Genomic DNA, 16,266 nt, shown 5'->3' with positions numbered 1-16,266 from the left:
CACCCCAACTGATGGGAATATCAGTGACATTACTTTATTCTTGAAGGATTTAAGACGCTATCAAATAAAATGAAATGCAACAAAGTATGAATGTTTTGTATCTTCTGATGACAGGTATATCGGAAAATTTTTAAAACTTAACCCTTTTTTCTGTCATCTGCTTATATTCTAGATGAGTGTGAGGAGCAGGACTTGGATAAATTGAATGTTATAATCACCCTTATCCCTACTGATGGAAATGGTAATAGCAGTACTAATGGTATAATTACACTGGAGTCCGAAGTCCCTAAGTTCACTGTATCGCTTTCTTCCCCTGGGAACACAATAACAGTGAATGCGCTGACTTTGTCTGAGCAGGGTGAAGGAGGAAACAACAATCCAGTACGGAGGGTTCGCATCTCAAATATTGTGAGCAGTACAGGAGAAGTTGATACGGAGGAATATCCTGTTAACTCCACTACTCTTGAAAGTGGAATGTTTGTAGTGCGAAATACATTTAATGATGAATCTGTGGAATCTTTTGACATTGAAGTACTGGATATCACCAGCATGCCTATAACCATAAACGTGACAGTCAGAGGATGCCTTGAATTAGGTGAATAGTTTGACTTCAGCATAATACATTATTTTATGTTTAAAAATAGGCAGCTATTGCTTATCCTGCTAATCCTGTACGACAGTTATTGAGGAAGCCTATGTATAAGATTTGGTTTTGCCATGAGTATTTCCCTAGACTGTGAGTGATATTAAGGAAATTGATACCATGACCACACCTTAAAGCTCCACAACTGACACAAATACAGTGGTGACAAAAACAACTCCAGGTATTCACCATGACATTGAAAGCATTGGTTTCATGAGGTTGAAGTACATGTATATTCTTTTTTGGAAAAAAACATTACACTTCAATCAAGTCACCTATTTACATTTTATCAAGCTTAGAGCTTCTTCAAAATTAAAAATGCATAGCAATTAGCATTGTTTTTCAATTGAAATTGCCCCTTCTATGTTTATATCATTTTTGCAATTACTTTTTTCGGTTATTACACATACATGACTTGAAATACCAATCACAATCATTTTGCGCCGTTGTTAGTCAAGTCAGGATTCTCCTACAATTTATTACTTTGCTTAACAGTTGCATTTTGAAAAGGAGGGGAGATATTCACCAAAATGTTTGAGAGTGGGTTTAAGTAATATTCATTAGCTTATATTTATTGGCATTTTTATTACAATTATTTTGATTGTTTTTGTTTCTTAAAATCATAAAAATATAGAGCCGACAACTACTGTCACAACAACAAGCATTGCAACGACTACCACCCCTGCAACTACAACTGCTCCAACCACTACAGTGACAGAGGAAACAACAACTACTGTCACGACAACAGCAAGCACTACAGTTTCTGAAGAGACAACAACTGTTACTACCACCACACCTGAAAGCTCCACTACTCAGACAACTACAACAGTAACAACAACTCCAGGTATTCACAAAGATGTTGCAAACATTTCTACTTGGGAACCAGTCATAATTGTTTGTAAATTGATGTCCTATGTACTTTTTTCTTTCCATGTGTCGACTTATGTACAAGTTTTGTTTTCCAACATAACCTGTTATTCTAGAATTGCTCCTGCCATTTTTTTTATTTGATGAAAAAAAATTTGTTTAAAAATTGCCATTTAAAAGGGGAGGGAAGATACTATCTGTTTTTATATCCTTATAACCATAGTTAAACATTGAAAAAAAAAACTAGTCCATGAAAAAAGTAGCATCATACATGTAAGTTGAAAATTCAGACTACATTCTAATTTGGAAGCCCAAAAAACAACTCTAGGTATTCACCATGACATTCAAAGCATTTGATACATGAGGATGAAGTATAATTTGTTTTGAAAAAAAAAATACTTCTAAATTATACTTCAATAAAACCACCTATTTAGTTTATCAATGTCAAAGCTTCTTCAAGATTCAAGGGTCTACCGACTTGCAAGTTTTATCAATTCAAATCACTCTTTTCATTTTGATATCTTTTCTGGCCCTGTCTTTTCCTATAACATCTTCTGTACAGTTGTGCTAGACAACTATGAGGATGACTTGGGCAGTGTGAATGTTTTGATCACCCCAACTGATGGGAATATCAGTGACATTACTTTATTCTTGAAGGATTTAAGACGCTATCAAATAAAATGAAATGCAACAAAGTATGAATGTTTTGTATCTTCTGATAACAGGTATATCAGAATATTTGTAAAACTTAACCCTTTTTCTGTCATCTGCTTTTATTCTAGATGAGTGTGAGGAGCAGGACTTGGATAAATTGAATGTTATAATCACCCTTATCCCTACTGATGGAAATGGTAATAGCAGTACTAATGGTATAATTACACTGGAGTCCGAAGTCCCTAAGTTCACTGTATCGCTTTCTTCCCCTGGGAACACAATAACAGTGAATGCGCTGACTTTGTCTGAGCAGGGTGAAGGAGGAAACAACAATCCAGTACGGAGGGTTCGCATCTCAAATATTGTGAGCAGTACAGGAGAAGTTGATACGGAGGAATATCCTGTTAACTCCACTACTCTTGAAAGTGGAATGTTTGTAGTGCGAAATACATTTAATGATGAATCTGTGGAATCTTTTGACATTGAAGTACTGGATATCACCAGCATGCCTATAACCATAAACGTGACAGTCAGAGGATGCCTTGAATTAGGTGAATAGTTTGACTTCAGCATAATACATTATTTTATGTTTAAAAATAGGCAGCTATTGCTTATCCTGCTAATCCTGTACGACAGTCATTGAGGAAGCCTATGTATAAGATTTGGTTTTGCCATGAGTATTTCCCTAGACTGTGAGTGATATTAAGGAAATTGATACCATGACCACACCTTAAAGCTCCACAACTGACACAAATACAGTGGTGACAAAAAACTCCAGGTATTCACCATGACATTGAAAGCATTGGTTTCATGAGGTTGAAGTACATGTATATTCTTTTTTGGAAAAAAACATTACACTTCAATCAAGTCACCTATTTACATTTTATCAAGTTTAGAGCTTTTTCAAAATTAAAAAATGCACAGCAATTAGCATTGTTTTTCAATTGAAATTGCCCCTTCTATGTTTATATCATTTTTGCAATTACTTTTTTTGGTTATTACACATACATGACTTGAAATACCAATCACAATCATTTTGCGCCGTTGTTAGTCAAGTCAGGATTCTCCTACAATTTATTACTTTGCTTAACAGTTGCATTTTGAAAAGGAGGGGAGATATTCACCAAAATGTTTGAGAGTGGGTTTAAGTAATATAATTCATTAGCTTATCTTTATTGGCATTCTTATTACAATTCTTTTGATTGTTTTGTTTCTTAAAATCATAAAAATATAGAGCCTACAACTACTGTCACAACAACAAGCATTGCAACGACTACCACCCCAGCAACCACAACTGCTCCAACCACTACAGTGACAGAGGAAACAACAACTACTGTCACGACAACAGCAAGCACTACAGTTTCTGAAGAGACAACAACTGTTACTACCACCACACCTGAAAGTTCCACTACTCAGACAACTACAACATTCACAACTCAAGGTATTTAAACATTTTCTTCATTGGAACTAGTCATATAGAGTGAACTTTTCCTTTTTCGTATTTCTTTTATTTTTCAAATTTGGAAATATTCTAATAATTATTATTGTTTATTAATTTTAATTGCAACTTGTTTGTGAATTGATGTCCTATTCCTTTTTTATTTCTATGTGATGACTTATGTACAAGTTTTGTTTTCTACTATAATCTGTTATTCTAGAATTGCCATTTTTTTTTATTTGGTGAAAACAAAATTTGTATAAAAATTGCCATTTAAACAGGGTGGGAAGATACTATCTGTTTTTTATATCCATATAACCATAGTTAAACATTGAAAAAAAAAACTAGTCCATGAACATAGTAGCATCATAAGTTGAAAATTCAGACTACATTCTAAATTGGAAGCCCAAAAAATAACTCTAGGTATTCACCATGACATTCAAAGCATTTGATACATGAGGATGAAGTATAATTTGTTTTGAAAATAAAAATACTTCTATATTATACTTCAATAAAACCACCTATTTAGTTTATCATTGTCAAAGCTTCTTCAAGATTCAAGGGTCTACCGATTTGCAAGTTTTATCAATTCAAATCACTCTTTTCATTTTGATATCTTTTCTGGCCCTGTCTTTTCCTATAACATCTTCTGTACAGTTGTGCTAGATAACTATGACAATGACTTGGGTAGTGTGAATGTTTCGATCAACCCAACTGATGGGAATATCAGTGACAGTACTTTATTCTTGAAGGATTTAAGACGCTATCAAATAAAATTAAATGCAACAAAGTATGAATGTTTTGTATCTTCTGATGACAGGTATATCGGAAAATTTTTAAAACTTAACCCTTTTTTCTGTCATCTGCTTATATTCTAGATGAGTGTGAGGAGCAGGACTTGGATAAATTGAATGTTATAATCACCCTTATCCCTACTGATGGAAATGGTAATAGCAGTACTAATGGTATAATTACACTGGAGTCCGAAGTCCCTAAGTTCACTGTATCGCTTTCTTCCCCTGGGAACACAATAACAGTGAATGCGCTGACTTTGTCTGAGCAGGGTGAAGGAGGAAACAACAATGCAGTACGGAGGGTTCGCATCTCAAATATTGTGAGCAGTACAGGAGAAGTTGATACGGAGGAATATCCTGTTAACTCCACTACTCTTGAAAGTGGAATGTTTGTAGTGCGAAATACATTTAATGATGAATCTGTGGAATCTTTTGACATTGAAGTACTGGATATCACCAGCATGCCTATAACCATAAACCTGACAGTCAGAGGATGCCTTGAATTAGGTAAATAGTTTGACTTCAGCATAATACATTATTTTATGTTTAAAAATAGGCAGCTATTGCTTATCCTGCTACTCCTTTACGACAGTTATTGAGGAATCCTATGCATATGATTTGGTTTTGCCATGAGTATTTCCCTAGACTGTGAGTGATATTAAGGAAATTGATACCATGACCACACCTTAAAGCTCCACAACTGACACAAATACAGTGGTGACAAAAAACAACTCCAGGTATTCACCATGACATTGAAAGCATTGGTTTCATGAGGTTGAAGTACATGTATATTCTTTTTTGGAAAAAAACATTACACTTCAATCATGTCACCTATTTACATTTTATCAAGTTTAGAGCTTCTTCAAAATTAAAAAATGCATAGCAATTAGCATTGTTTTTCAATTGAAATTGCCCCTTCTATGTTTATTTCATTTTTGCAATTACTTTTTTCGGTTATTACACATACATGACTTGAAATACCAATCACAATCATTTTGCGCCGTTGTTAGTCAAGTCAGGATTCTCCTACAATTTATTACTTTGCTTAACAGTTGCATTTTGAAAAGGAGGGGAGATATTCACCAAAATGTTTGAGAGTGGGTTTAAGTAATTCATTAGCTTATATTTATTGGCATTTTTATTACAATTCTTTTGATTGTTATTGTTTCTTAAAATGATAAAAATATAGAGCCTACAACTACTGTCACAACAACAAGCATTGCAACAACTACCACCCCTGCAACCACAACTGCTCCAACCACTACAGTGACAGAGGAAACAACAACTACTGTCACAACAACAGCAAGCACTACAATTTCTGAAGAGACAACAACTGTTACTACCACCACACCTGAAAGCTCCACTACTCAGACAACTACAACAGTAACAACAACTCCAGGTATTCACCAAGATGTTGCAAACAATTCTACTTGGGAACCAGTCATAATTGTTTGTAAATTGATGTCCTATGTACTTTTTTCTTTCCATGTGTCGACTTATGTACAAGTTTTGTTTTCCAACATAACCTGTTATTCTAGAATTGCTCCTGCCATTTTTTTTATTTGATGAAAAAAATAATTTGTTTAAAAATTGCCATTTAAAAGGGGAGGAAAGATACTATCTGTTTTTATATCCATATAACCATAGTTAAACATTGAAAAAAAAAACTAGTCCATGAAAAAAGTAGCATCATACATTTAAGTTGAAAATTCAGACTACATTCTAAATTGGAAGCCCAAAAAACAACTCTAGGTATTCACCATGACATTCAAAGCATTTGATACATGAGGATGAAGTATAATTTGTTTTGAAAAAAAAAATACTTCTATATTATACTTCAATAAAACCACCTATTTAGTTTATCAATGTCAAAGCTTCTTCAAGATTCAAGGGTCTACCGATTTTCAAGTTATATCAATTCAAATCACTCTTTTCATTTTGATATCTTTTCTGGCCCTGTCTTTTCCTATAACATCTTCTGTACAGTTGTGCTAGATAACTATGAGGATGACTTGGGTAGTGTGAATGTTTTGATCACCCCAACTGATGGGAATATCAGTGACAGTACTTTATTCTTGAAGGATTTAAGACGCTATCAAATAAAATTAAATGCAACAAAAAATATGAATGTTTTGTATCTTCTGATGACAGGTATATCAGAATATTTGTAAAACTTAACCCTTTTTCTGTCATCTGCTTTTATTCTAGATGAGTGTGAGGAGCAGGACTTGGATAAATTGAATGTTATAATCACCCTTATCCCTACTGATGGAAATGGTAATAGCAGTACTAATGGTATAATTACACTGGAGTCCGAAGTCCCTAAGTTCACTGTATCGCTTTCTTCCCCTGGGAACACAATAACAGTGAATGCGCTGACTTTGTCTGAGCAGGGTGAAGGAGGAAACAATAATGCAGTACGGAGGGTTCGCATCTCAAATATTGTGAGCAGTACAGGAGAAGTTGATACGGAGGAATATCCTGTTAACTCCACTACTCTTGAAAGTGGAATGTTTGTAGTGCGAAATACATTTAATGATGAATCTGTGGAATCTTTTGACATTGAAGTACTGGATATCACCAGCATGCCTATAACCATAAACGTGACAGTCAGAGGATGCCTTGAATTAGGTGAATAGTTTGACTTCAGCATAATACATTATTTTATGTTTAAAAATAGGCAGCTATTGCTTATCCTGCTAATCCTGTACGACAGTTATTGAGGAATCCTATGTATAATATTTGGTTTTGCCATGAGTATTTCCCTAGACTGTGAGTGATATTAAGGAAATTGATACCATGACCACACCTTAAAGCTCCACAACTGACACAAATACAGTGGTGACAAAAAACAACTCCAGGTATTCACCATAACATTGAAAGCATTAGTTTCATGAAGTTGAAGTACATGTATATTCTTTTTTGGAAAAAAAACATTACACTTCAATCAAGTCACCTATTTACATTTTTTGTCTCACCTGCGAAGCAAAGTGAGACTATAGGCTCCACTTTTCCGACGGCGGCGGCGTCAACATCAAATCTTAACCTGAGGTTAAGTTTTTGAAATGACGTCATAACGTAGAAAGTATATGGACCTAGTCAAGAAAATTTGGCCATAAGGTTAATCAAGTATTACTGAACATCCTATTAGAGTTTCATGTCACATGACCAAGGTCAAAGGTCATTTAAGGTCAATGAACTTTGGCCATGTTGGGGTTTTTTGTTGAATAACCATCATATCTCTGTGAGTTTATTGGTCTAGTTCATAAAAAGTGGACAAAAGAGTAACCATGTATCACTAAACATCTTGTGCGAGTTAGAGTAGTATTCAAAGTGAGCACTGCTGCTATATTGAACCGCGTGATGCAGGTGAGATGGCCAGAGGCATTCCACTTGTTTCAAGTTTAGAGCTTCTTCAAAATTAAAAAATGCTACCAATTAGCATTGTTTTTCAATTGAAATTGCCCCTTCTATGTTTATATCATTTTTGCAATTACTTTTTTCGGTTATTACACATACATGACTTGAAATACCAATCACAATCATTTTGCGCCGTTGTTAGTCAAGTCAGGATTCTCCTACAATTTATTACTTTGCTTAACAGTTGCATTTTGAAAAGGAGGGGAGATATTCACCAAAATGTTTGAGAGTGGGTTTAAGTAATATAATTCATTAGCTTATCTTTATTGGCATTTTTATTACAATTCTTTTGATTGTTATTGTTTCTTAAAATGATAAAAATATAGAGCCTACAACTGCTGTCACAACAACAAGCATTGCAACGACTACCACCCCAGCAACTACAACTGCTCCAACCACTACAGTGACAGAGGAAACAACAACTACTGTCACGACGACAGCAAGCACTACAGTTTCTGAAGAGACAACAACTGTTACTACCACCACACCTGAAAGCTCCACTACTCAGACAACTACAACAGTAACAACAACTCAAGGTATTCACCAAGATGTTGCAAACATTTATACTTGGGAACTAGTCATAATTGTTTGTAAATTGATGTCCTATGTACTTTTTTCTTTCCATGTGTCAACTTATGTACAAGTTTTGTTTTCTTACATAACCTGTTATTCTTGAATTGCTCCTGCCATTTTTTTATTTGATGAAAATAATTTTGTTTAAAATTTGCCATTTAAAAGGGGAGAGAAGATATTATCTGTTTTTATTTAGAACCTTAACATTGCATGATGACCATAGCCAATGTAGCGTGACTCTTTGAAAATAAACAAAAAAAATAATTGAATTCAAATAAACAAGTTATTTGTTATTTCTCAGGACGTAAATTCATCAGGCTGTTTATTGCTCAAAATTTCCATGGTTTATATATCTAATGACATTTCATTTTCTATTCTATCTAAACTCATAACTATATCGTTATTTTCATTTTGCTCAAGTAAGATGAATTAATGTATGGTTTCATGTGACTGAAACAGTATCAAAAACAATTTCCATAGAAAAAATGAAAAAGCTATATTAACAACACCCAACAAAAAAAGATATAAGACAGTCAATGAATAATGAAATACATGAGGTAATATTAATACTAATTTTATGCACTTTACATTAGTATACAGCATACGATTTCTGAACACAAAAAAGAGTTGTTTAAGAGATTTTTAAAATATATTCAGAGTCTCATTCTTTGTTCACTTTTATAATTCTCATGAAATTTATTTCTATGACAAATGTAAGGAACGGTGATCAAAAGATGGATATGGAATTCCAGCGTAAAGATACTTCTCTGGCTGTTGGTCAAATGGCATACTGAGAAGAGACTTGCTTTAACAAACTTTTTGTCCCTCCGTGTAAACAAATAAAAAATTGAGATGTGGATCATGTTCACTTATACATGCAAACTTAACCCATGTCCTATTCAATATATAAATCTTCCATTTCTCTTTGACAGAACTTTCAACAACCCCAAGTGATATAGGTGATGCAGGTAGGTTCACCATAAACCTGTTAAAATAAGGATATAATTCTGTTGAAATCAAACAAGAGGAACCCACACGAACTATTGTCTTTCTTAACAAACCTTTGACACTAGTTTACAGTCTGCCATTAAAAGACACCATTTGATACACATGACTCTTTGCTTCTTTTCCCCCTCTTTTTATGTGCTTACAAAGTTCATCTGTTTTTGTTATGTATTATAAATGTAGCTATACAACCTATGTAAAGTTGAGTAACACATGTTATTTCATTCATTGTTTCCTTATAGATGGATCTCCCCCATCAAGGACTAGACCAACTGGTAATTTAAAATGCTTTACTTTGATCTTAAAGTGTTTCCTTATAAACAAATCGTTCTTATATTTGGATTAAAATTGATTGTTTTTGCCATATCTGAACAATATTAATTTTATGTTTTCATTGGTATCAGGGGATACATGTAGGGACGTGTACATGTTGTGTATATGTCATCATATTTAACACCAAATATTTGATATACAAACATATTTGAGTACTGGAATCTGTACTTAAGAAACATATTATCAAACCCCATAAAGATATCAGCATGTCCGGCTGTATATCAGAATTTATATTCAATGACACTTTATTAAGAAGGAAAATGAATGGGCAAAGTATCAATAATACAGATATGTGCTTTTGGTATGCTTGAGAGTTGACTAAGTGCTATACAAAAATAACTAGTTTTATTATAATTTTTGGATGATCCTATTGAGGACCAACAATTGCCAATGAAAGATGCATGGTGTAACATAAAACTTACATGTAATACACACTTCTTTTTTGCCATGAAAATCTTCACAAGTTACATTATAGTTTTTGTATTATTGTTATCACTATCATTGCTGTAAATCGTTTTTATTGTCTCACCTGCATAGCAGAGTGAGACTATAGGCGCCGCTTTTCCGTCGGCGGCGGGGGCGTCAACATCAAATCTTAACCTGAGGTTAAATTTTTGAAATGACATCATAACTTAGAAAGTATATGGACCTAGTTCATGAAACTTGGCCATAAGGTTAATCAAGTATTACTGAACATCCTATCAGAGCTTCATGTCACATGACCAAGGTCAAAGGTCATTTGGGGTCAATGAACTTTGGCCGATTTGGGGGTATCTATTGAATTACAATCAAAACTTTGCAAGTTTATTGATCTCACTTTTGAAACTTGGACATAAGAGTAATCAAGTATCACTGAATATCATGTGCAAGTTTCAGGTCACATGATCAAGGTCAAAGGTCATTTAGGGTCAATAAACTTTTGCCGAATTGGGAGTATTTGTTGAATTACCATCATAACTTTGAAAGTATGTTGGTCTAGTTCATAAAACTTGGACATAAGAGTAATCAAGTATCACTGAACATCCTGTGCACCTTTAAGGTCACATGACCAAGGTCAAAGGTCAATGAACTTTGGCCATAATGGGGGTATCTGTTGAATTACCATCATAACTTTGCAAGTTTACTGATCTCACTTTTGAAACTTGGACATAAGAGTAATCAAGTATCACTGAATATCCTGTGCAAGTTTCAGGTCACATGATCAAGTTCAAAGGTCATGTGAGGTCAATGAATTTTGGCAACAATGGGGGTATTTGTTGAATTACCATCCTATATCTGTAAGTGTATTGGTCTAGTTCATAAAACATGGAAATAAGAGTAACCAAGTATCACTGAACATCCTGTGCGCGTTTCTTGTGCGAGTTATAGTAGTTTTCAAAGTCTGCACTGCTGCTATGTTGAATCGCGCAATGCAGGTGAGACGGCCAGAAATATTCCACTTGTTAAAATATTAAACTGCTCCAACCACTACAGTGACAGAGGAAATAACAACTACTGTCACGACAACAGCAAGCACCACAGTTCCTGAAGAGACATCAACTGTTACTACGACCACACCTGAAAGCTCCACTACTCAGACAACTACAACAGTAACAACTCAAGGTATTTAAACATTTTCTTCATTGGAACTAGTCATACTTTGAGGTTATACTTAAAGGGGAATCCAGCCTTGGCCATAAAATGTTGTGTTTGGAAAGAGAAAAATAAATTAAACAGAATGGTGAAAGTTTGAAAGAAATTGGACAAGCAATAAGAAAGTTATAGCTGCTTTAAAATTGAGATCACTAATATTATGTAGATTTCAAATTGGCAACTGGGTAAGTAAAGTATGACAAGGGGCAAGGACAACTTTCCCATAGACCATGTACTTTATTATCAGGGATTTGTGGTTTTCTCCTAAGTACCCATTCCCCTGGGGCAGTAATCTAAATATAACCCATGTAGTATATTGTTTTATGTCCTCATGAAAGAAAAATATAATTTGAAATAAAACTTTTTGGAAAAATGACATTTTAGCCATAATATGTATTGGAGTACATGGAAGAGTAGTCCTTGTCTTACATCACTATGACATCCCATAAGCGGCCAATTTGAAATCTCCATGGGTATAGTGATTACCAATATTTACAACTTTTAAAAATTTGTATCTTTCTTTTTGTTTGTCCAATATTGTTCAAACTTTCACCTATCAACTTGTCTGATTTTTCTTTTCCTTATAAAAACAAGTTTTTATTTGGGTTGGATTCCCCTTTAAATAGAGTGAACTTTTCTTTTTTCGTCTTTTCTTTTTTGATTAAAATTTTCTTTTAAAAACTAGTCCACGAACAAAGTAGCATCATAAATTGAAAATTTAGACTACATTCTAATTTGGCAGCCCCCAAAACAATGCTAGGTATTCACCACGACATTCAAAGCATTTTATACATGAGGATGAAGTATATTGTGTTTTGAAAAAAAAAAAGAAAAACAATACAGTATGGAGGGTTCGCAGTACAGGAGTCGTTGATGCGGAGAAATGTCCTATTAACTGAACTGCTCTTGAAAGTGGAATGTTTGTAGTGCGAAATACATTTAATGAAGAATCTGTGGAATCTTTTGACATTGAAGTACTGGATATCACCAGCATGCCTATTACCATAAACATGACAGTTAGAGGATGCCTTGAATTAGGTGAATAGTTTGACTTCAGCATAATACATTATTTTTTGTTTAAGAAATAGGCCGATATTGCTTATCCTGCTAATCCTGTACATAAGGAATTGAGGAATCCCATCTATATGATTTGGTTTTGCCATGAGTATTTCCCTAGACTGGGAGTGATATTAAGGAAATTTTTACTATGACCACACCTGAAAGCTCCACAACTGACACAAATACAGTGGTGACAAAAAACAACTCCAGGTATTCACCATGACATTGAAAGCATTGGTTTCATGAGGTTGAAGTACATGTATATTCTTTTTTGGAAAAAAAACATTACACTTCAATCAAGCCTCCTATTTACATTTGATCAAGTTAAGAGCCTCTTCAAGATTAAAAAAATGCATACCAATTAGAATTGTTTTTCAATTGAAATTGCCCCTTCTATGTTTATATCAATTTTGCAATTACTTTTTCTGTTATTACACATACATGACTTGAAATACCAATCACAATCATTTTGTGCCTTTGTTAGTCAGTCAAGTCAGGATTTCTCCTGCAAATTTTTACTTTGCTGAACTTTGACATAAGGTCAATTATGTATCACCAAACATCCTGCGTGAGTCTCTTGAAAAAGAGAGGAGATATTCACCAAAATATATGAGAGTGGGTTTAAGTGATATAATTTATTAGCTTAACTTTATTAGCGTTTTTGTCTCACCTGCGTAACGGAGCGAGACAAAGGTATCACTATTTCCCGCGTCGGCGTCGTCATCAACAATTGTGTTGTACACCCAATAACTTGCTATAGCTTCGAGGTGGGAACACCAAATTCATATCAGAGGTCAATCTCCTTAAGGCACAAGTCAAGTTCGAATATGAGTCGAATTTGAATAAGGTCAAAGTTCAATGAACTTTCCATGACTGGCACTGTGCTATGTTGTACACATTATAATTTTCTATATCTTCGAGGTGGGATCACCAAATTCATAACAGAGGTCCATCTCTTGAAGGTGCAGGTCAAGTTCAAATGCGGGCCAAATTTGAATGAGGTCAAAGGTCAAAGAACTTTCCATGACTGGCACTTTACTGTGCTGTACACACAATAACGAATATTTTGTTTTTTTAAAACAAGGCTTTTGCCTTGTTTCCTTGGTGCTCAGACTGCTCACTAAGAGATGTTGTGTATGCCATTACATCTAGCATAAGATTCTACAAGTCATGATGGTTCATCTGAGAAGTTCTATGAAATATATAGGCCTATTTTGATGCTATTAATATATCTCTTATTCCTTGTAACTTGAAATTCATGATATTTCTTTAACAGAATGTTATGATGTTCTGACCGAGGACCTCAATAAAGACAGTACTAGATCCTACACTGTACGCTTGCCATCGGGCACAGTGGATATTTCCGCAATCGAGGTTACTCCCAATTTATCAGGAGTCAAGAATGTATCTCTCTCTGTGGAGGTGACAACAGATGGTGAGAATTATGAGGATGTTACAAGTAAGACAAATCTTCCCGCCAGAAACGTCCAGGATGCACAGGTACAAATATCGCTTCAATTATATTTTTTATCTCATATCAGTAACAGGAAAATTTTAAGTGGCAAATGTACTCTTTCTGCTATTGATGTTAATGAATTGGCCGCCACTATTTCCTTTTCCTTGATAATTGTTTCTTTTGGGTGAAGAGTCAAAATTGAAAGCAATGTCAAACTGCATAGTCTCTCTGCAAAATTTTGGGTGGTCTGGGTCAGTGGGATAATTTTGAGTGTGGGTAGATCTTTTGAAGGAATTTCATTATCATTTTGAATTTTTTTCATTTTTATTTTATCTTTATCTACTGTAGGGAAATCCCAGTACGACTGAACGCTATATACAGTTAGATGGAACTGTTACTGTGGAAATCATCTTCTCAGAAAGACTTACGTCCAGCCGTGCAGTTCGAATAATTTTTACGGAGGATACAGACATCACTTCCATGACTTTGCATGGCTGCAATGAAAGTAAATAATATTTATATTTGCTCAATCTCAGATGAGAGCTCATGAATAATTTTGAGCAAAAGAGTAATGATGACATTGATACATTCATTTAGTTATTTTGCCTTTGTTGTTTTAATTTTATGTCTGACGAAGATTGGGAATAAAGATTTAATCCTTTGACTGTATCGACGTTTAAGTAGTATAATTATCGACGTTTAAGGTATAATTGTCTTCATGGTATTATTTTTACTAGGTTCGGTTACAACAACTACAACATCAGTCCCAGAAACTACCACCAAATCTACAACATCTGGTAGGTTAAGGCAATTAGTCTTTCATTTATTTTCGAATTATATGATAGGGCTAAAACGCTTCAACAGGTGTCTTTGTATTCAATTTTAGTCTGGCTATTATGAGTTACATCATTTTCCCATTATTGTGATTATGATTTCTAGTTATTCGTATTAAAATACAGAACCGACAACTACTGTAACAACGAGTGTTTCAACAACAACCACTCCAGCAACCACAACTTCTCCAATGACGACAGTGACAGAAGAAATGACAACTACAGTAACAACAACCGCAAGCACCACAGTTTCTGAAGAGACGACAACTCTTACTACCACCACACCTGAAAGCTCCACTACTCAAACAACTACAACAGTGACAACAACTCGAGGTATAGAGATTGATAAAAGATGTGCAGATACATTTACTAGTATATTTGTGTAGGATTATTACTACCAAAAGTCATTTTGCTTAGATCCACTTTAACTGTTCCATTGTTGTTGATGTCTAGAATTTGAGTTAGATATTATTTTTAAGGTGAAAGATTGTTGATCATTGCCATTAAAGACTGTGAGATAGTGCCTTTGTATTTGAAAGGGAAGTCTTGGATTAAACGTATTTCCTTTGCATGTGAAGTAAAGTTGATAATTTAAGGAGTCTTTTGTAAATGTTTCATTTAAAAAGAAAAGCAACAGAATGCTAGTTTTTTGTGAAAAACAGCTTTGCTGCTTCCATGTTTTCAAATGTTCTCATACATGTAGCTACAGTAATTGTTTTTAATTGATGTGCTAGTCATATATCATGTATTCTATCCTTACAGAATATTCTTCTAAACACACATTGTTATAAAGTATTGGGACTTTTTGTCAAGCATACTAATATAACCTAATTCAATTATAATTTGAAGTTCTAAATTTTGCCTTGATTTGATCATAACATCAGCATTTTTGTCTCGCCTGCGTAGCTGAGCAAGACATAGTACCACTATTTCCGGTGTCAGCGTCAACAATTGTGTTGTACACTTAATAACTTTTTATATCTTCGAGGTAGGATTGCCAAATTCATACAAGAGGTCCGTCTCTTGAAGGTGCAGGTCAAGTTCGAATGTCAGTTGAATTTGATTAAGGTCAAAGGTCAATGAACTTTCAATTACTGGCACTGCTATGTTGTACACACAATAACTTTCTTTAGCTTCGAGGTAGGATTGCAAACTTGTAACAGAGGTTCATCTCTTGAAGGTGCAGGTCAAGTTCAAATGTGAGTTGAATTTGATTAAGGTCAAAGGTCAGTGAATTTTCAATGCCTAGCACTGCTATGTTGTACACACAATAACTTTCTATAGCTTTGAGGTGGGATTGCAAACTTGTAACAGAGGTCCATCTCTTGAAGGTGCAGGTCAGGTTCGAATGTGATTTGAATTTGATTAAGGTCAAAGGTCAATGAATTTTCACACTACTTCCTCTAATGACATGAACTTTATAATTTTATACATTTTAACGCAAAAATTTTACTTAAGATTTCAGTACTCTCTATACCTGAACCAGATTTTTTTTTTACTTGTTTATTCATTAAAAACTCTTGTTGTTATTTATTAAATGAGCTATAGTTCTTGGCATT

At 34.3% G+C, this 16,266-nt stretch overlaps 1 protein-coding gene across 1 annotated transcript in view; it reads left to right on the top strand.

Moving 5' to 3' along the window:
* LOC121426608 (mucin-19-like) overlaps positions 1–16,266 on the top strand; it is a 196,170-nt gene that overhangs the window by 75,375 nt on the left and 104,529 nt on the right. Inside the window, exons 63-77 of the mRNA XM_041622966.1 lie at positions 173–595; positions 1,278–1,487; positions 2,293–2,715; positions 3,399–3,605; positions 4,481–4,903; positions 5,586–5,795; positions 6,605–7,027; positions 8,143–8,352; positions 9,322–9,357; positions 9,637–9,669; positions 11,201–11,329; positions 13,695–13,918; positions 14,223–14,379; positions 14,612–14,671; positions 14,834–15,040. Coding sequence (XP_041478900.1) covers positions 173–595; positions 1,278–1,487; positions 2,293–2,715; positions 3,399–3,605; positions 4,481–4,903; positions 5,586–5,795; positions 6,605–7,027; positions 8,143–8,352; positions 9,322–9,357; positions 9,637–9,669; positions 11,201–11,329; positions 13,695–13,918; positions 14,223–14,379; positions 14,612–14,671; positions 14,834–15,040 — 3,375 coding nt within the window. The remainder of the gene's footprint in view (positions 1–172; positions 596–1,277; positions 1,488–2,292; positions 2,716–3,398; positions 3,606–4,480; positions 4,904–5,585; positions 5,796–6,604; positions 7,028–8,142; positions 8,353–9,321; positions 9,358–9,636; positions 9,670–11,200; positions 11,330–13,694; positions 13,919–14,222; positions 14,380–14,611; positions 14,672–14,833; positions 15,041–16,266) is intronic.

The sequence above is a fragment of the Lytechinus variegatus genome, chromosome 13 (assembly GCF_018143015.1).
Source record: "Lytechinus variegatus isolate NC3 chromosome 13, Lvar_3.0, whole genome shotgun sequence".
Classification (NCBI taxonomy): domain Eukaryota; kingdom Metazoa; phylum Echinodermata; class Echinoidea; order Temnopleuroida; family Toxopneustidae; genus Lytechinus; species Lytechinus variegatus.
This window is presented reverse-complemented; position numbering and strand designations above follow the sequence as displayed.